Genomic DNA, 21,941 nt, shown 5'->3' with positions numbered 1-21,941 from the left:
ACCCAGCAGCAGGTAATGATTACAGGCAACATGTCTGTGCCTATGTACAATTTTGCTGAGCAGCTGTCTTTTGTTTTGCAGGGGCCTGGGGGTCTGAGGAGCTGTACGTGGCTCTAAAGAGCCCATTGCAGCCGCTTTCAGTTTTGGAACCGGGGCTGATTTTGCAGCCTGTGGGGAAGACAGTATTCTTTCACTTGGTTTCATGGTATCCATATGGAGTTACATTGGCTCTGGAAAATAATTCAAGAGTCTTCTGATCCAGAGTGAAGGAAGGTGAAAATAATTAACAGATTCAGAATCAGAGAATCTGAATGGATGGATGGACTTACTATACATTGCAGTCTGATAGTTAAATCCGTGAACATTTCTAGATTCATTAGGAACTCTAAGTCAGAATGAGATAGTCTAAAGAGCGCTGAAGTTCACACACTAATTTAATTTGCATTAATTTTCAATTGTATATCAACTTGCAAAATCCTTTGAAAAATCAAATTACACGACGTTACATTCTTGCTGCATGGTTGCTTAGCGCTGCTTGTTTAAGAATTGGATGACGTAAAATAAAATCTTTTCCCCGCCCCGAAAGAAACAGGAACAGTGCAGCCACAAAAAGCACAGTGCCTTCCCACAGTGTCAGGCGAAAGAGTACTTTTGCAGGAAAGTCGTGATACAAGCCCACCCTAGCGTGCTTTTGGGTTGTATAGCTCGAGACATGACTGAACAGACAAGTGAAGTTGGTCACCTCAAGATGCGAGCTTGCTTGCTGCTGGTGGTATGCCTATGGCAATGGACACAGCAAACTCTGGCAACAGACTGCCAGAATGGTGAACTGAGGATAATCAGTAAAGATGAAAAGAAATGCTGCCCCAAATGCATCTCAAACACAGGTAAGGGAATGATGTGTCTGTCTTCTTTCTGTTTGTCAATATTGTTTTATGTCAGCCAGGGCAATCAAGTGTGGGAAACAGGCGTGTGTGTATGTAAATGTATCTTGAGTAAGTGTTTATGCAAAACAAAATGGCAAGGGATTGCCTCCTGCCTCCTAAACTCATAACGGTGCCTTAGCTATAAACTTCAGAGTAGACTCATGTTTCAGATTTGTTACACGCTTATACTTGCTACTCTGTAGTGGGAAAGGGAAAACTAAGTTTCTGTGGGTTGGTCTTGCTCACTAGGAAGGAAGGTGTTCACTTAACACTGATCCTGAGCCCTTGTTCCATTCAAACGATTTCAAAGTTTGTCTGTGCCATTCAGACTTCAGAGGGAATACAGGGAGTGATGCTGTCTGTAATGCTGTTCTTTGCAATTTGTGGTCCTAAAGAGTAGGAAGCATCCCACTTCAGTCTCTCTATTCCACTAACCTGTGCTTGTCCCAGAAGTAAATGCAGACAAGGTCTCAGGTGATCATTAGTTTCAACAGCCTGTTCTAACTTGTATCCTTGCCTGATCTTAGGATGGTGGTGAGATGGTAATGGATTCTCACTTGTCTGTAATTTTAGGTTAATGGTTTAGGTAATTTGTAGGTTAATGGTTGGACTGGATGATCTTAAAGGTCTTTTCCAACCTAAACGGTTCTATGATTCTATGATTAAGTCAGATGAAGGCACTAGAGGTGGAACAGGCTAGCTGCAGGACTTACTGTGTGACATTTCTGTGCCTGTTGGGCTGAAGGACAGAACAGGTGATTCTAATGGCCTCTTCCGTGGTCCCAGCAACAATCATACTATTCTTCTGAATTTAGTGCTGTCCCTAATGGTAGCCAGAGCTGAACAGGAGAGAACATGCAGCTGTCTGTATGACCTACAGCAAGGAATGCACCTTTCTTTTCTGTTGGTCCCAAAACAGGGTTGCTGGAAGCCTTTAGTATGGTAGTGCTGTTGCCCTGCAGGTTAGCAACAGGATTAACCGAGAAGTCACATCTTCCGTTGGTGCCTAGGTAGGAGTCAGCCTCCCACCTATTCGCTTGAATAGATCTGCCTCAGCCCATGACAAGGACAGTGAGTTCCCTGTGGAAGGAGTGAGCAGACACATGGGATTTGTGGGAATGAGCAATAAATAGGTGAAGAGCTATAGCATCCTCAGTAGTGTGAAAACACCAGGGTATTTCCCTTCCCACTGAGATAAAGTCATTCAGCATGAGGTAGGAGAGTCATTGCTTGGTGGGATCAACTCCAGAATCACCCACTAGTGATACACAGAAAGAAGCATCCCCAAGCTGTTTCCTTTTTGCTACCAGACTTCACTGAAGTTTTGAAGGCCAGTAAGAGGAGGCCAGTGGGCAGAGGAAGATGTAGGCAGTTTCCCGGTGACCCTGTGCATCACCAACCTCAGCAAATAATCTTTGCTTGATCTTTGCTACTCACTGTGGGGTTTTAAGCACACTATTGAACTAGCCAGCATTTCCGTCTATATTTTTTTTTCTTTAAGGTTATACGGCTTCCTGGTTGAACAGCACTTTTTCTCTAACTGGTCTCCAACTGCCTGAAGGACTGCTTGATACCATTTACTGATGGGATCAGTGTAGAGATCAAGCCTTTGCTTTCATGAAGCCAGAGGCCTCTCAGAATTAGAGATGATACTTTTTGAGTGCAAGCAAAGTTCACAACAGAACTCCTCTAGAAATAGACAGAGGGTAGGAAGGGCGCTGGTTTTATGGCTTGGATTTAGACCCACTTCTGCCAACAGAGTGTAGGAAGCAGCTGCTGCTGTTAGGAAAGGCGTGGAAAAGGAGCTCTAGCTTCGCTGGCCAAGGATCTTTTGGGCATCCCTCCTCTAACACGACTGAGCCTGAGAAGAGTTCTGGCAGCATCCTGAGAGCTGACTGGATGGCTGGTTAATGTGTAGTGCTTCTTTGGGGCGCTGGTAGTGCCTTCCTCACCCCACAGTGGCTAAATCTGTACAATGTAGTAAAGCAAACCTGCTGCCTTACTTCTGTCTACCATGACCTACACTGGTATTCCAGATAAGAGAGAAGGGTTATAGTGGTTAACTCATGCAGTGCTCAGATAACCATGGTGTAAAAATCTGAGTGGCGCTGAATTGGAGTATTCTAAACTTTATGGAGTATGCATGGGTGTGACATCTTTCTGGTATCCATTTTTTCCACCACATATTTCACCTGTGTCAGCCAGTAAAACTAATGATTAAGTTAATTTCTGGCCTCTATGACAAAGGCAAGTCTAACTTCTTTCTTCTTGACAGGAGACCACAGCACATGTCAAAATATTGAGGACCATGACTGCAAATGTCGTCAGGGGTACAGCTGTACTGATAGTGCATGTCACTACTGCTCAAAACTGCCTGAATGTGCAGAAGGCGAGGAGCTGGTTAAGCTTGGTAACTAAAGAAACACAAATGACTCTGAAAGACAGAGTTTAATATAAGTGGCTGGCTGAGCAGCAGACAGTTTCCTTCACTTGTTATAACCTGCTTTTGGGAAGGCTCGTGATGCAGAGATAAATGGCATTTATACTGTGGCTTCTGTGACTAAAACCCTTGCTTCCCTATTTTCTAACTCCTCCCTTCCTAAATTTGAGACTTTCACTTTCATGCTCAGACTTTCAGTATTACTTTTCTTCCAAGCTGCTAGAACTGTTGTAGCAGACTGTTTTACTCTGTGTTGCCTCTTAACTTCACACCCCCTGCTGTCTGATCAGACTATTCTGTACCTCTCCTGTAAGGGGTCCGCCCATACGTTTCCCAGAATGTAAAGGTGGCAAGAACTGCTTATGTGTTTCTCCAGGGGAATGATTCATAATGCAGAAAGAGTGTGGAGGGAATGCATTGTGCTCTAATCTGTTGTATCCCCATCTTTCAGTAAAGGCACTGACCACTAATAATTCATGTTCTCTTTTCTTGTAGGCATTTTAGACTTCACATTCAAATGTAAACCATGTGAGACAGGAACCTACTCTAATGTTAAGAATGGCTGGTGCCGTAACTGGACTGAGTATGTATTTATTGATACTTTCCTTCTTTGGAAATACGCATGATAAAGTTCTCAAATGATTAATACTTAAATTAGAAAATAAAATTGAATCAAAGATCAGATCACCAATGAGATTAAATGATTAGTTTTTTAAATTCAGCAATATATGATATTTCTCTCTCCTTTGGCTTTATAAATAGTCAGTCTCAAAGCAGAACTTAAGACAAACTGCCGTGTATTCAACTTGCTTCCAAGTCCGGCTCAAACTGATACAAAATTATTCCAAATGTGGACATCACTTGAAACAAAGAGACAAAAAAAAATGTGCACATAAACAATTGTGATGTAGTGTTATCTTGTTGGGGAACAGCCGTAACTTTACCTGCACTGCTATAAAAAGGAAAAAAAAGGAACAAGTTGTGGAAAGAGTGGAGGGAAGGAAGAAAGGGAGCCAAGAGAAAGGCTGGAGAGGAACAAAGGGAAAGGCAGGGACATTCTAAATGTGACTCTTATTCTTCTTTTAGTTGTGAAAGTTCTGGGTTTCTAACAATCAAGCAAGGCAACAGTACACATAATGCAGTATGTGGTTTCCCTGCTAAAGATTTGGAGCAAGGTACCTTCTCATAATGATTTGTTTCTTTGAGCCTATAACTTTTCTCTACATTTCTTCAGTTGGTGTCTTGCTGCATAGTTATCATCCAGAGCTTGCTATCATGAAAATTTGCTTTGAAAATTACTGTTGTGTTTCTTGCAATATTAATATAGGTAGAATTGTTGACCTGGGCAAAGATTCCACCATTAGAGCACTGTCAGTAATTAAAGGTAGAGAAATGCCCAACAATTGTCCTTGAATAGAGCACACCTGGCAAAACTAGAGTTTTCCATTGAACTGCTCTTGCTGATTTGCTAGATTTTCTTAGGAAGAAAATAGCTTAAAATCATAGAATCATAGAATCATTTAGGTTGGAAAAGACCTTTAAGATCATCCAGTCCAACCATAAACCTAACATTACCAAGTCCACACTAAACCAGTCAAGGGTAGACTAGACTAAACCATGTCCCAAAGTGCCACGTCTACCTGTTTTTTGAACACTTCCAGGGATGGGGACTCCACCACCTCTCTGGGCAGCTTGTTCCAATGCTTGACTACCCTTTCTGTGAAGAAATTTTTCCTAATAGCCAATCTAAACCTCCCCTGGTGCAGCTTGAGCCCATTTCCTCTCATCCTATCACTAACTGCTTGGGAGAAGAGACCAACACCCCCCTCACTACACCCTCCTTTCAGGTAGTTGTAGAGAGCAATAAGGTCTCCCCTCAGCCTCCTCTTCTCCAGACTAAACAACCCCAGTTCCCTCAGCTGCTCCCCATCAGTCCTGTGCTCCAGACCCTTCCCCAGCTTCCTTGCCCTTCTCTGGACATGCTCCAGCACCTCAATGTCCTTCTTGTACTGAGGGGCCCAAAACTGGACACCGTATTTGAGGTGCGGCCTCACCAGTGCCAAGTACAGGGGCACAATCACCTCCCTGCTCCTGCTGGCCTCACTATCCCTGACACAAGGGTACTGTTGGCCTTCTTGGCCACCTGGGCACACTGCTGGCTCATGTTCAGCCGGCTGTCAACCAACACCCCCAGGTCCTTTCCGGCCAGGCAGTTTCCCAGCCACTCTTCCCCAAGCCTGTAGCGCTGCATGGGGTTGTCGTGACCGAAGTGCAGGACCCGGCACTTGGCCTTGTTAAACCTCATACAGTTGGCCTCAGCCCATTGGTCCAGCCTGTCCAGGTCCCTCTGCAGGGCCATCCTACCCTCCAGCAGATCGACACTCCCACCCAACTTGGTGTTGTCTGCAAACTTACTGAGGGTGCACTCAATCCCCTCATCCAGATCATTGATAAAGATATTAAACAAGGCTGGCCCCAAAACAGAGCCCTGGGGAACACCGCTCGTGACCGGCCGCCAACTGCACTTAACTCCATTCACCACAACTCTCTGGGCTCGGCCACCCAACCAGTTTTTTACCCAGCGAAGAGTAGACCCATCCAAGCCATGAGTTGCCAGCTTCCCAAGGAGAGTGCTGTGGGAGACGGTGTCAAAAGCTTTGCTAAAGTCCAGGTAAATGACGTCCACGGCCTTTCCTTCATCCACCCGGCAGGTCACCAGGTCATAAAAGGAGATCAGGCTGGTCAAGCAGGACCTGCCTTTCATGAACCCATGCTGGCTGGGCCTGATTCCCTGGTTGATCTGCACTTGCTTGTTGAGTTCACTCAATATGAACCTCTCCATAATCTTTCCCGGCACCGAGTTCCTTTACAAGTATTGGTTGAGTCCACAACACCCAGAATTGAAAACTCATGTCTTATCATGGATCAGATTATGTAGGAATAAGTGGGTACAGGCTTTGCAGGTACTGAGTATCTTGAAGACAGCAAGCTGCGCTGCTCCTGCCTTTCCCTGGGCTGCATCAAAAGCAGCGTGGCCAGCAGGTCGAGGGAGGTGATTCTGCCCCTCTGCTCCGCTCTGGTGAGACCTCACCCGGAGCCCTGTGCCCCGCTCTGGAGCCCTCAGCACAGGAAGGACATGGACCTGTTCGAGTGGGTCCAGAGGAGGCCACAAAAATGATCTGGAGCCCCTCTCCTACGAGGCCAGGCTGAGAGAGTTGGGGTTGTTCAGCCTGGAGAGGAGACGGCTGCGGGGAGACCTTAGTGCGGCCTTCCAGTGCTTAAAGGGGGCCTACAGGAAGGATGGGGACAATCTTTTTAGCAAGGCCTGTTGTGACAGGACAAGGAGTAATGGGTTTAGACTAAAGAAGAATAGATTTAGACTGGATATAAGGAAGAAATTTTTTACAGTGAGGGTGGTGAGGCACTGGAAGGGGTTGCCCAGAGAGGCGGTGGAGGCCCCATCCCTGGGAACATCCCAGGCCAGGTTGGCTGGGGCTGTGAGCACCCTGCTCTGGTTAAAGCTGTCCCTGTCACTGCAGGGGTTGGGCTGGGTGGCCTCTAAAGGTCCCTTCCAACCCAAAGCATTCCATGATTCTATGATTCCCCCGACCCTTGTCCCTGCAATGAATTGGTGCCTTTCAGTTCTGGGCCCTTCATTCAGAGAAATTGTTAGTTCTGCTGCGACAGATGGCAGAAAGGTGCTACTTTTAACTTCCATGAGGCAGACACAAGCATGAAAATTTGACTTGTTGTAGTGGTATTCAGGGAAACATTGAACCCAAATCCCCTCAAAGAGCAAAAACCAAAACAGAGTAGATGGAACAAGTGATAGCTGCAAGAGAGAGGAGAGACATTGAACAATGAAGAGATCAGGCATGTGGGTTTTTTGCATGAATGCTTCTTACCACAGGCAATGATCTATTGCACCCTTGACTCGGAGCATCTCAGTTTTATTGTTAATACCCGCACTGGTTTTTTTCCTTGGAAAATTATTTTCCACAGAAAGAGGAAATCAATCTCTAAATTCCCTCGGAAGAACTGCCTTTCCTTTAACAATAGTCTGGGTACATAATTTCTTAACCTTTATTAAATATATTTAATTGCAGCTCCTATTATGAATGACCCTCTATATAACACCATCCTGGCCATCCTTACTGCAGTGGCTGTATTTGTTCTCATCTTGCTGACCTTCTTCTTGCATTTCTGCATATGGTCACTGAAGAAAGAAAAATACCACACAACTGACAGTAAGTGCATCTTTGTGGACTTCTGCGTAGCTTATCAGTGGCAAAAAAATGTGTCCATTGATCCAGATTCAGAATGGAATATGTTAAGTTGAATAAATAGAATAAATATGGATTTACTCTGATTTTGGGCAGGTTAATAGTTTCACTAAGATGCAGTGCATCACCTGTATCGTTGTCCTTTCCTCAGAGAGAGCCTGTATTGGTAAAGGTGATGGGCAGCTAACTGACATGTATGAAGACCTCTTGCATGTGCAGTGCTTTTGCTTATTCTCACTGCAGATCTGGAACGTAACTGCCCTAGGCCGCTGGGGGCTCCGCAACTGTCACACCATAGAGAAGAGACTTACAGCTGCCAGTTTCCAGAAGAAGAACATGGAGACAAAATACCAGAAGAAAAACCTTGCTATTTCCACCCTCAGAGTCTACAATGAAAACAGATAAATGGCAATGCGCTGTGAGAATGGGGAGCTGAGCTCAGCTTTTCAAAAAAAAAAAAAAAAAAGACGGGAGGGGCTGGCTGCGTAAAGCATCATTATATACATAGCAAAAAGGAATGGGTTTGGGGGGAGTTTGACTTCGTTTCATCTCAACAAACCTAGCATTTAGAAACAGAAAAACTGCTAAGTCAGGCTGACATTCACTTCAGCTGCATTGCATTGTGCAAGTTTCCTCGGTTGTTGGGTTTTTTTTTTCCGTTGATGCTCTTTTCAACTTTGTTTGGGACCAGGGAGCCTTCTTGTCATTATTCCCCTTTGCATCTTCTACGCGTGTATCTGTGGTGCTCCCAGGGATTGATACGCATGTGGAAGGCGTCGGTCCCTTCAGTGCTACAGGAAATCCAGTGGTACCTGTACGGCACTCTCACAGCCTTTGCACGCTATCGGTATTTCCAAGATGTGTCCTGGTGCTCATATTAAGGGAATAAGGCATCGTGCCTAGCAACCATATCTACTGCTCTTCTCTAAGCAGGCAGTGCTTTTCACTCCTGCCAAATTGCCCTCTTTGCTATGCAGCAAAGGGCCCTTACTCTTAATCCATTAAACGCTCTCCTCTCCAGTCCCGACAGCAGGTGTTGGCTGGGCCAGTCTCAGTGCCCAGAGGTGCTGGTGTGAGACTGCCATGGCCACATCAGTTGTGCTTGCAGAGATTTTTCCTTTTTTTTCTCATCCCCTCCAGGGAAACTAGGGGAAGAGGGGAGTAACGTTTATCCTCCTTCTCCTCTCTAAGTCAGCAATTCTTGGTGCCTGGAATACTGAATTACAAAAGGGAGACTTCTGAAAGGCTCAAATGAGGATCACGCTGTCTGGAGAAAGAATTTTGGTTTAATGCTCTCTTCTCACCTAGTTTACAGAGTTTGAAAAGACTGTGGAAAACAGAGAAAAGCCCAACTTTTGTTCTTGATACCTTTTTTTCTCCCCACCCTAGAAGAAAAAGAACCAGAGCATCTGCTGATGTACACCAGCATAGCTCCAGTGACTTGATCATCAGCTGAAAGATGTTCTCCTTACTGAAAGTTGTACCATGGAGGACTTTTTTTGTGTGTTAGGTTAGTGCTATTCCGGTTTCATAGAGCTCTAACGTGGCTAGAATTAATTGTTTTGCCTGCATTTAAAGGGGCAGGGTTTCAGCTGGAGTTGGTTGCTTTCTGTGAATTGACACCGATTTCAAATAAGAATCTAGCCTGTGGCTTCAACTGGTTAAAACTCGCGTGTCTTTTTTACATAATTGTTTTTGTGTTATATGACTGCAGTAATATGTTCAAAGCTCTAGATGCCTGCTGGTTTGGCCTTCTGGTGAAAGCTGCTTGGAGTAGACTCTTTTACAACTGAATCAGCTCTGGGCAAAAATGAGTTTTGACTCAGCCTTCATCTGAAAGGTTATAAATACCTCACAGTACAGGCATTACATTAGCTTCCACATGATTTCTTACAGATAATGTAAACAGTACAGGGCTTCTAAATTAAATCCTAACAGAATAATGAAATTCCGGTTAATCACCTTACTAAATACTCAGAGGGGGTTATTCCAGGTCTGAATGACATGCCGTTTTAAGTAGGGCTCTGTGAAATTACAATAGCTGCAGAGGAGAAGTTATTGCCTCCACAGATGTGTGTTGCAAAAGCACTTGAACAGAGAATGCTAAGAGGTGGGACAGGTTATTGCCTTGGTAAGCCAGTCACATAGCCTCTGCTCCAGGGCAGGCTTGGTGAGACTGGACAGCGATCTACCTGTCGGACTTTTCACTGAGGTGACTCCATGACCTCTCTGGGCAATCCAGTCCAGTGACTGATTTCAAATCAGAGGAGAGAGATTTTGTTAGTTAAAATTTATATTATCCATTATGATTATGAGGAAGAACTGAACTCTTCAGCATCGTTTTAAGCGTTCAGAAGCTATCATCTGTCCTTGATTTCTCTAGGCTCTTATCCTCCTTCAGAGGCTCTGTTTTTGAGACCTCTTAGCCTCTCTCTCTAAGCTCATTCCAGTTGGTGTTTCTTGAAGCCTTCTCTGGAGGAGGTTTTGGCAAGCTTGAATGAAGCTGAAGGATTTATTTTATGATTCATGGACATGGTTTTATTGCTGGACATTTCTTCAGCGGTTATGTCAAGAGGAGTCATCCTGTCTTTTTTGCTTTTTTGCTTTTTTTTTGTTTTGGTGCATTATGGAATCTTGTGACTGGGTGAAATTACTGTAAGGGAAAATGAAGTGCAAAGGGTTATCCCTTCACTATAATGTATTGCTCCACAGTCATAGTCTTAATCTTCTAACTTCTCTGTTACTGTATTTACTGCAGCTGACATCCATATACCTTAGCTTCTTCCCCTTCATGTAGAATGAGAGCAGTGATACTTCTCAACCCTAAAAGGATGTTGTGAGACATAATTAGTACTTTCAACGTATTTTTGTCTTCTTCGATCCTCTTACTGTTAATCCTTGTGTTGCTGTGAATTTTTCCCATAGGTATCCCTATGTGAAATTCACTTAAAAAGAGAGGGGTTTCCTCCATTGCTTTAGGAAATGTGCAGATTCTTAATTGAGGTGAACTGGAGATTCAGCCAAGGAAAGGGGAAAGCATTGGATTGGATTGAATAGGGTAACTTTTTTAAAGTGTAAGACTGTCTCTGCCTTGTAAGCAATTTCACTGTGGGATTTAATATATTCGGAAGTCTAAACACCAGTTAGTAAAGACACTTCTTACAGCTCCTTCTATGTTGGCCTTGTTTATTCTCAGCTCTGTATTGACCCTTCTTTTTTTTCAAATGTTCTCAACAAGATTTCTGATTGTGACCTTTTGTAAAGGTAAAATAAACTTGAAAATTGAGTGAAGTGCCTATGTGATATAATTAAGCAAATTGGAAAGGAAGGGTTTTATTCTTTAGGTTGTCCCATTGTTCGTGAGCACACTTGTTTTACTTCCCCAATTCATTTCCCCTCCCTTACAGAAGTCTGGCTATTTCAGCAATCTATCCCCAACCAAACTCTTGTATCACTGAATTTTAGAGTGGTGCACTTGCACTTTTTTCCCTTTTTAAGCAAGTGGTTTAACGTTTCCTGGCTGCTGGCTAAACCAGCTTTTCACCTACCCACTACCAAAATAGCAGGAAACTGTGGCTGACAATTTTTTCCGTTCCTGACAATGGCAGAAAAGCAGCAACATTTTGGGCAAAAAAATTCAACAGAGCTTACTATTGGCGGAATGAGAAGTTTGAGTGTCTAGTGGAAGCCTGTGCCTCTGGCGATATGCGGCAAATCTTGGTGAGGTGTGTAAGACTTTCTGGGCTGTGGGTGTTGAACAGCCGACACTACTGCCAGTTAATACTGAAACACGATGTACAGAGCCATATTATTCATTGGAAATTTGCACAGTGGCCTTTTGGGTTTCTATATGCCTACCTTGAAGAACAGTTCCACTTCCTGCTTACCTAACCACCTGACTTTACAGCTGCTTATTGATGGGAAAAGCAACCAATTTCCTGACTTCTTAAAGCTCCAATTCAGAGGGAAAAACCCAAAGTGTGAATCATTGAAGCCCTGGAGAATTTCAGTAAAAGAGCTGTTCTTGCATCAAAGGAAATGAAAGCTATTGGCTCAGAACGGTGAATTTGTAAGAAAACACTATATTTAAGTTTCCATTCAGAAAGAACAATAGCTTTATTTTATCAGTGTGCAATTACTGTAATATTTGAATCAGATCATGGCTGAGTATTCAGTTCAAATCCCAGAGTTTATGGGCTTTTTCAAGTTCTGATTTGAACTTCAGCTTGACTTCTGTATAGGACTGTACGTTAAAAAAGCTTCTCCCTCAAATAATTTACATCCAATTAAATGTCTGTAACAATTTTTTTCCCTTTAATCTCTTTTCAAAAGAGAAAATAAAATATCCCTGAAAAATATACAAAAGTTTCTGGAGGCTAAGTGATCAAGCAGATTTAGAAATACAATGTTTCATTAACACTATTGTCATGAGTAAATAGTTAAAATATGATATATGGTGATATCTAAAAACCCAAAAAAAGTTCCTTGACAGTGCTAACAAAAAGGCTAACAATGCAGACTCCAAAACGACAACATCAGATTATGGCTTAACTGAGGGCATAGTAAGTTTTACACTATATGTAGGTGAACCTTAAAAGGTATATTTCATGTTTATGGAAAAAAATGCAAATTTTTGTGGGGGTTGGTAGCACTTAGTCCTTGTTTTATTAGGAGTTGTCCAGCACTTTTATCTTAAGCTTGTCTTTGAGTTCTCCTATGAGCTGATGCATCTGATTGTAAAAAAAGTTCTTGAGCTGCCAGTGATGAGTAAAGACTTGTTGCCATTTAGCAGGAATCTTTCTTAGGTACGTATTTTGTAGGTAAGGATGTGGATCGCTCCGTTACAGCCATGGCTGAGCATCAGAGCCGGGGATGGGAGCCGGGTTTGTGCTGCCAAGCAGCCAAGGAGAGAGGTAGCTGCTGCTCTCAGGGCCCCGTCTGTCCCCCACGGCAGGTGTGGGCTGGGTGCCCGTCGGGTAACGCTGCTCAGCCCTGGCTCTGGGGTGGCTGCTGACGTGGAGCTCTGCTGGCGGTGTCCGTCTTGGGCTGTAAGAGAAGCCACTCTCCAGTAGCGTCTAGGGGTTGGATTTGGTGGCGGTGTCTGTCTGTCTGTGAGGCTGAGTGATGTCCCTGCACCCCTTCTGCTCCACGGAGGCAGGCTGCCTGCTCCCGGTACAACTGCAGTAGCATTTCACAGGGTTTGCCTGGCTGTCAGCCTGTCCTGTGCGGCCAGCGCCGTTGCCTTTGTTTGTTGAGGAGATGGGAGATAAAAACGGTGTTGCGCACAGATGTGTCCTGCCGCAGCCTACGTATGAGTGAGGATTCTGAAAAGCAGATAGCACTTAACTAAGAAATTTCTGGAACAATTCTGGTTATACAACAGAGATGGAAGTCGTCTCCTACACGCTGAAAAGTGTGCCTTTTCATTCTACTTTCCATTCTACTTGAGACAGCCTCACAAGCTGCCAGGAGGTGTTGAGTGTCTCGCAGCCGGTCGGCAAAATCTTACACCATCTTAAGAGCCAGCTCTTTTAGCAGATATGCTTTAATAGTACTTAGAAAGGAACACCACTGACAAATTTTAGGAAGCCACTAACCTAACACGTTTTGTGATTTCTTAGAAGCTGACATCACTTAGCTGTGCCTGAGGCTCCCTTGCCTGTCCCTGGGAAAAGGGGAAGTGGCTGGCGTAGTGAGAATTGAAACTGGCCTCCAGGAGGGAAACCTCCGATGGCTCTGAGTTCTGGGATCTTCCAGTGACCTAGAAACAAATTTAGCAGCTTTTCCCCGAGTAATGCATATTATTTTCCTGATGCCAGATCCAGTGTTACCGTTTAGCGTTTTTTGCTTCTAATCTGGATGTGTATTCTTGAATTTTGACTTCTAAAATGAAAAAGGTATGATGGCAAAATTTCAGGGCAGGGAAGTGGAACCCAGTAGAGGAGAGGAGTTATCTTCCTACCTTTGTTTTTGTGCACCTTCTCCAAAAGTTTAATAAAAAAAGTTCTTCTGGATCTACAGTTCTTCAGGATTTTCTCCACGTGTAAATGTTTAAGAAACTTCAGACTGTTAAGACAAAGTTTTAAACTTTGGCCCCATCCCTGGAAACATCCCAGGCCAGGTTGGCCGGGGCTGTGAGCACCCTGCTCTGGTTAAAGCTGTCCCTGTCGCTGCAGGGGCTGGGCTGGGTGGCCTCTAAAGGTCCCTTCCCACCCAAAGCGTTCTATGATTCTATGAACGTTGGATGCTTAGAAGTGGCTTGCTGTTCAGAATCAGATAAAGACCTTCCCACACAGTTTTAGGAGATGCAGGGTAGCAGTTAGGAGAACAAGGTGATACCTTTTTATATAGTCATTCACTTACATACATGAATAATGATCATGGGAGTTTGGGGCCCCAGTGAGCTCTGGGGATTTCTTATCTTTTAGCTGCAAAAAAGAGTGAAAGTGTAACAGGATAAGAGAAATGCTTGAGGTATTGAAACAGCTTTTCTCATACTAGAGGTTTTGCTCAAACAGAAGGCAACTAAGGATATGTGCAGACAGTGTTTTGTTATGCTACCACATCTGCTCATGTTTCCTGCAATTTATTAGTGTTTTGAAACTGAAGAAGGTAAAACAATATTTTCACAGGACTTCCTGTCCTTGATTCTTTTTGCCTCCTTTCCCAGGGAAGGGGAAATGAAGCAATTGTGTGATTACACACCTGTTTTTCCAGATAACTTTTCAACTTACTGCCTAGTTTCAGCCCAACCTGGCAGAGGTGTTCCGTTCTTAAAAGCCTCAGGAAAAGAGACTCAAAATTTATGGTGCTTGTGGGCGTACCTTTGTTATTTTCTTCTAACATTGTTGAAATAGTTTTTTGCAGTATACGCAGCTGTCTGTTTCCTTGATTTACATGTGGCCAGTGTAGGCTGCATAAAGGAAAAATTGGGATAGATCAGGGACCATGGGACCACACAAAGCTTGTTCAGGTGACTTTGCAGCTATACCATGGATGCAGCCTGGATGATTAACCTACACGTAACTGAGAACTGTTTGAAATTAAATGCTTGGTTGGTTTGTGGCAATGCTGCATTTTCAGTGCTGCATATATGTAGAGTGGGGAAAAATTCTTAAGGTGTTCAAAATCCAAATGAAATATTTTGAAATCCTCAAAATGCATAGATTTGATTCAAGCTGGAGGGTTTTGGGTTGTTCTTATTAGAGGGCAGAAGACAGCAATGAATATTTGGGGAAACAATTTTTGGTTTGCGAAAACTTCCAGGATTAACATTTCTTCTTGATTTGGGCAGGAAAGAAAAGCTATAGAAAAGGGGCTGTTCACCATCAAGAGTTGCACTATGCCTGCTATTTCAAAGGAAGGCAATGATTCTCCAAACCAAGTCACCTGAATGCTGCTTTCTACACATGGTTTAGGCTCAGGTAAATGGGTTTTATTAGTAGTATTTACACAGTATTTTACAATGTTTCTTTTTCTGATAAGAATCAGGCAATAAATATAGTAAGAAAATTGAAAAAAATTTCTCCTTGAGGCATATGTACAGCTGAGGTCAGAATCACAAGATCCTATACTGATTGCAGTGGCCCATTCAAAACAGCAGCCAGTGGAGAACAGTTCGTCTGCAGATCCTTATTCACCTCCCAGTCTGAAAGAAGCTTGGTTTCCAATTTCCAGTCTATTCTTACTCATTTTTGCAGTTTCTTCAATTTCTGTTGGGATCGTATTCAACATACCTCCTTCTTGTCATTGCATGCTAATGTCCTACTGATGTGGCTGGGATTTCTTAGGTGTGATTGGCTGGAGAGTCAGAGGATCAAGGATTTTCTCTGGCTGGAAGCTATTTTCAGCACGTGAATATCCTAACTCTGCCAAGAATTTACACACTAGATAAACACACCCATGCTCAACTATAGCATAGCCATATTGATTAATAAATACTCAGAGCCCAACATTGCTTCTGCTTTTAAAACATCCACTCCTGTTTCACCTTTCTCTCCTCTGAGCCCAGATAGGGTTATCCGCTGTGTAGGGTGTGCTGTATGTGCTGGCCAACAACAAATGATTGAAAACTAGAACCTAGATAAGGTCCTGTTTTGAAGGACCTACTTGGAACTAACTCCTGTTTACATGGGTATAACTTCCAGGGAACTAGGTCATAAGCTGGTAGTGCAATCATGGTTTTTTTGGGAGGTAGCGTGACATAATGTTTCTCTCTAGCTTCATTAAATGGCCTGCCTCCACCCCTCAGTAGTTCTGCTTATTTCAGTATGTAATTTCCATTTAAATCAGTGCTAGTTGAATACTTAGGTATCAGTCTTTCAGTCCTAGAGTAGGTAGGTGTTTTGCCTAAGAGGACCCAAATTCAACCCCTGCTGATGGAATGTTTTTCTTTTTTTAAATACCCACTGATATTTCACTGGCCAAATGGATGGCTCTTATCGGAGAAAGATAGTCTTGAAGACAACACCCTACTCAGGTGAGTATTCTGTGGAAAAGGAGAAGAAAAGTTGGGAGGATGGTAGATCTTAGATGAATCTATGGCTGGGAAAATCCCAGGCTTGAAAAGAGATACTGCTGCTGTAAAGTTCTCTGAAAAATACCTTCTGTGGGTAGAAGAGGCATTTTTCATAATCCTCTGCTGTGGAACAGGTGATGAGGATTGGTTCTGTCAGGCTTCCTGCAAGACATTAGCAGGGAACAGTTTGGTGATGGAAAAGTGTGCAAAGTTTGCCATGGCACACAGTTTATTAGCCTATAGCAAGGAAACTCACAGGGACTCTCCCTTGTGGGACGACAACCTCACAAGATAATCTGCCCTCAAGGCAAGCCAGTGTTGCTCAGTTTCTCATTAGACTCAAAGAATGGTTGAGGTTGGAAGGGACCTTTGGACGTCACCTGGTCCAACCCTCCTGCTCAAGCAGGGCCACCCAGAGCCGGTTGCCCAGGACCATGTCCAGGCAGCCTTTGAGTATCTCCAAGGCTGGAGACTCCCCAACCTCTTTGAGCAACCTGTCCCAGTGCTCAGTCACCCTCACGGTAAAAAACTGTTTCCCTATGTTCAGACAGAACCTCTTGTGTTTCATAGCTCTCATCTTTCTTTTTCAATTACATACCTGTCATTTCAAACTGTAACCTGCCCAGCATAGCAGATTTCTCCTTTGCCTGGATTCCAGTTAGGGGGAGTTTTCCCTTCAAACAAGAAAAGAAAAAAGGTGCTTTTCCTTCGGCTCCTCCCTGTTCTCCTTGCTATTCAGACATTTTCATCACCCAGTGCTGCTCACTAGCTCCAGCTCCTTTTAGTTCTTCACTTCTTTGACCAGTATTTCCTCTGTTATCTTGCATGTGGTTGCAGTTCTGTCCTCACCCACAGAGAGGAAGAGCAGATCTCCGGGAAACAGGATCAGCAGTCTTTCCTCAGAGTCCTGTGGAAAAGAGGCATCTTAGAGACAGCAAAAACGTTCAGTAACTTCCACTCAGTGGATCTGTCTCAGTCAAAGGCAGAATATGAAGTTTAATGACTATGACAACACACCAAAACTCAGAACTGTCTGCAGCACCCAGCTGCTCCTGTGCCAGCCACGGATACTGCTCTTTGTATTTCTTATTCAGGTTGGATATTCATTGCTTAGACAGCTGATAGGATATCACAAAGTGGTGAGGTTTTTTTTTAGAATGGGTCAGGCACACATCTGCAAGGAAATGTTTAGAAAATGTTGATCTTGCTGTGTGATTGGAAGGGGGTGGACTGTCCCTCCCAGCTCTACTCCCTTGGAAGTGGAGCGCGACTGTTTGGACACATTGTCAGAAGCAGCTTTCAGAAATACAGCTGTATTTCCTTTTGTCTCTTTAATACTGTGGGACTTTGACATCATTAACCTTTAGCCTTTTTCTTTTTCTTTTCTTTAAGCATCAGTTCCATGTCAGCCTAAACTCTCAACTGCTTCCATTCTTCTTAAAGCCACCCACATGTCAGAGTAGTGTACATTGCACATTGCCCCCTTGGAGCCATTGCCACTAGCCACTTGCACCGTGGCCAAATACTGCATCCTTCCCAGATGCTGAGTAGGTTTTCCTTCCCACTTCAGAATGGTGTTAGACAAAAGATATCTAATCAGCTCCCTTTTCTTCCACTGTTCATCACACGGCACCTCTTTTTTTTTTTTTTGAGACAGAGCAAAATGAGCTAAAACTACAAGTATGATGCTTTTCAGGGTTATAGAGTGGTAAAAGAAAGGTATTTAGGACATATGCTTGGAAACTGGGAAACCCATGATGAAGTTCCTGCTTTGCTGTAGGTTTCGTACCTACTTGAACAAAATCATGTGTTACTGTGGTTTCATGAGCAGCAGCTGAGACAACAAAACAGCTTCAGCTAGTAAAAGGGAAAGGTCTCATTTTCGTTCTCCCCCTCAGAAGAGGTTGTTTGAGACACTGATTTGGTTTGAATTTGACTTTCATCTTAGTTCAAAGCACTTTGGGCTTGGCATTCAGGTCCTTTTATTGGGGGATATTTTCCTTTTCCTTCAAAGTGGTGCTGTCCAGCTAACAGGGGAGTGGGCTTCAGCGAGGGCTGATGGTATGCACGGCTACGCTGAGTCCTGGCTGGATTGCTGCAATTGATATTAAATCCTTCGAGCAGGACCACCTGAGCTAACTACTGGAAAATTAGCTTGTATCCACTAGCTACAAAAAATTACGTGAATTGTAGGGAACGTCAGAAATCAGCAGCTCTTAAGGGTGGGTAGACTGGGTTGCCCTTTCTCCCCCCAAACTGAAGACAAGCATGCCCTTAGCCATGGAACTGCGGTACAGCGTTGCCCTGGAGTCCATGCCATGCTAGGCGTCAAGGACAGCAGAGTGGATGTTTAAAAGAGGGGCAAGTTTGTTTGTTTTTAAAAAGTTACTAACAGTTCTGCTTTTCTTAAAAAAAGCAGAACCGTTAGTCAGTAACACTAGGGAGGGGGGAATGACAAGCTGGTTTTCCAGTTGACTCACCCTTTAGAAATCTGAGCGTACCACGACAGGGGCAAAAGCTCTGGGAGGATTCCTTGAGTTGCTGTATGTGTGTTCGCTCCATGGGTGTTTCCAATGGCAGTGTAATTCTGCCATCTTGTGACCCCTGTGGATGTTGCAGTGTGTAGTGTGTCGCTTGTGCGACAGTCAGCATGTATCAAAAAGTCTTTATTTTGTGACTGTACCTAAGAGGAATTTTTTTTTTTTTTAACCAGTGTAGTAGTTACAACCCAGGAACAGAAACGATCAGTAATTTTTCTAAAATCTCTCATGAGCGTAGAGTAGCAGTTGCAAATTTGTGTGTAGCAAGTTTACTTGCCATAGCCTAGAACAGCATCCTCAAGTAACACTCCTGTTCGTTTCCAGCCTGCATTGTGAAAAATCCCTGAAAATCCCTGTCCGCTTTCCAAGCTGCCACTGTTTCCTGTTTTCATCCCATTCCATTTACATCTCTTCTGCATTGACTCACCAGAAGAGATATTATTGTTGGGACTGGGCAGTAAGCAGTTGCCATCTTGATTTGGTGCTGAAGGTGTTGAACACACGTGTCGAAGTCAGCTAAATTCTGGCAGCAAACGAGCCTGGATTCTATCATGGACCCTGTGCAAAGAAACACAGAACCCCGGGGTCTGAGGAAGGACCGTTGCGATCTGCCCTTGAGCCTCGTGGGTGAGTTCTGTGTGCTGCCCCTCCGCTCTGTCATTCGTCATCTCTGTAGCCACGTTCCACCTGTGCTTTGATATCTCATGAGGAAACGAGCTCCTGTCTGTCTTGCGTTGTGCTTGATGGCAGATACTGGGCTGGCGCTGGGACAATGCAGTACCTTCCTTGGTTTTTGAATAAATCAGTTCCCCTCCCTCTGAGCATCTTCTCTCAACGATGGTGGTAAAACATGGTCCCAGGGAAAAAAAAAATCCAAAACTGACTTGTGATGACAAACTTTCTCGCATGTGAATTTGTAGAACAGAAGCTGAAAACCTATACCTGGGCCTCAAAAGAGAGGGAACTGTTGGTTACTTGCTTTCAAAACAAAGGGCGTGTCATAGCCTCTGGCACTTTGCTGTAATGGGATACTGCATCTGGATAATGCCATGGGGGGGGGAGATAGATAGGCCTCTGATTTCTTCCTCATTTCTGCATACAAAATTTTTGCTTGAATGACCTTGCTCATACTCACATCTTCTGTTTCTGCTAGGCTTGCAGGGTCCTCAGGGTGGAGGGATGCCTCACTGGCCTTCTGAGTTGCACCACATTCTGAAATGGAAGAGAACATGGAAAGGCATAGGAAAGCACTTACCTAGGTTGCATTTTTGAAAGGAGAGAGAGAGATTAATGCTCAGTGAGCAGACAAATTTATGGATTTCTGGCATAAATTTGGTGTATTTTAGAATATGCTATTTTCAACAGGAATATTGGTTGGTAACACCTCAGTGAACCCTAGGGAAAAAAATGCAGCAGATGCAGACTCAGTAAGCAAGCATGTCAGGGAATAACACACCTGAACTTTTGGGGAACACACCACTGGCATTACACAGAAAAGAGTGTAGGGATGATGAAGGCACTCTCAGTGTGCCTGCCTTAATGGACAAGGAAGGAATAACACCATTTCTTGTAATACGGTGAAATGATGGAAGGAAATGTATAATGTAGCTTAATGCTTGGCCTTAAGTAAAGAATACTGAGGTGGTACGGTAACAGTCTTCACATATGTAAAAGACCACTAGAAAGAGGAGGGGAACAATTCTTTCTTTTTGTCTGTGGTGTGTAAGATAGAGACAATGGCCTTACCTGCATTAAAGGTTAGCTATTAGGAAGAAATGATGGCTTGCCCGGGACGTTGCAGAACCTTCATCGCTGGAGGTTTTCAAGGACAGGTTAGACAAGCGTCTGTCCAGCAAGATTTAGGAAGAGCTGAGGCTGCTCCAGAGGTGGAAGCAGGACTGAAGGCCTCCTGAGCTTCTTTTCAGGCCTCCGATCTGTCTCTGACATGTGACAGTCTGATTGAAAACATCCATTTCTGACAAAACATGAGCAGTGCTTGCCAGAGCCGCAGGAGTTAGTTGTGATTGCCTGGCCAAAACAGTGAGCTACATCCATGGCAGGAAGGAATGTTTCCACCTTCGGTTTCTCAAATGCTGACCCGCTATCTTAAAAGACTGCAACACCTTGGGGGACATATTAAGGAGAAGCAAGCAGGGTCTAGTTAGAAGGTTAAATGAATCTGACAGCGTTACTGTAAATTCTGGCTAGAAAAAGGGAAGAAGAGAAAGCTTTTCCTTTAAGGGAGTCATATTTGGAAAGCAAATACACTGAGTTTCAGTCTCAAGCACCAAATGTCTTTCTGTTTGAGTGGAGCCGATTGGCTTTTTTTCACATGCTCCCAAAATTGCTACCTACCCGGTCCTGCCCGTCTTCAGTAGCTCCACCTCATCCCGGCCTGTTCCTGCAGACCCAGCCTGCCTGGCACTCAGGCTGCAGCATCCCTGTTCGGTCACTGGCTCCCCCGTCCACCGATGCTTGCTTCAAACTGGTGCTGCAGTCACAGGATCACATGAATGCGCCTGAACTACAGTCAGAAAAAGCACAGGAGGGGAAGGAAACACGCATATACCCTTCAACTTCCTGCTCATTTAAATTCCTTGGGTTAGAAGCAGCAGCGTCTGAGATGCGAAAGCATTTCCTGTTGGTTTTAAAGCTCTCTCCCTTCCTCCCCGTCAACTTGGGCCCCCAAGCATCGTTGTTTCCTGCTGAGACGGTGGCCTGATACGGTAAGTATGTGCTGCTGCTTGGCTGGCACATCAACCAAACGAAAAATGAAAGCGAGTCTTAATACAAGGTTAAAGATGCAAGGCACGGAGGATCTAATGAGTGAGGGAGCTGGACAGCTACGAATGATGGGGCAAACGGGGGGATCTCCACTGTTAAGCGTTAGGTTTAGTCTTGGCAGCTTCTCTCCCTGCCTTTTTGTATAAGGACGTCGTATGTAAAAAGTTTGGCCTGTTTCTGGGTTGATCCGGTCAGATCAACATTGTTTTTAAAAGGGAGGAGTTTTAATGTGGTAACAGTTGTCTCATTTTCTGTAGCTTTCCTATAATTTCTGGCTGACTGATTGAAGTACAGCTTTCCGCAGAAGAACTAAGAACTTATAGAAATAGTTACTGGTTTTCCAGCTGAAGTTGATTATATAAGGTGAAAATGAGCTGGACATGCACGGTACATAGCAGTTTAGCTTTTATTTTCTTTTTATGTCTTCTGAACTTGTGGAAGCCCTCTTTC

At 44.0% G+C, this 21,941-nt stretch overlaps 1 protein-coding gene across 1 annotated transcript; it reads left to right on the top strand.

Moving 5' to 3' along the window:
- Nucleotides 1-97: 97 nt before the first annotated feature.
- TNFRSF18 (TNF receptor superfamily member 18) lies at nt 98-8,633 on the top strand. Its single transcript, XM_075721589.1, is given in 7 exon segments — nt 98-887; nt 3,202-3,336; nt 3,862-3,949; nt 4,453-4,541; nt 7,473-7,613; nt 7,893-8,011; nt 8,013-8,633. Coding segments are annotated over 7 exon segments (789 nt in total). The 5' UTR covers nt 98-712; the 3' UTR covers nt 8,055-8,633.
- Nucleotides 8,634-21,941: the final 13,308 nt, after the last annotated feature.

This window comes from Pelecanus crispus, chromosome 15, assembly GCF_030463565.1.
Source record: "Pelecanus crispus isolate bPelCri1 chromosome 15, bPelCri1.pri, whole genome shotgun sequence".
NCBI classification, from domain to species: domain Eukaryota; kingdom Metazoa; phylum Chordata; class Aves; order Pelecaniformes; family Pelecanidae; genus Pelecanus; species Pelecanus crispus.
Note: the sequence above shows the minus strand (reverse complement) of the source record. Positions and strands in the feature narration are given on the sequence as shown.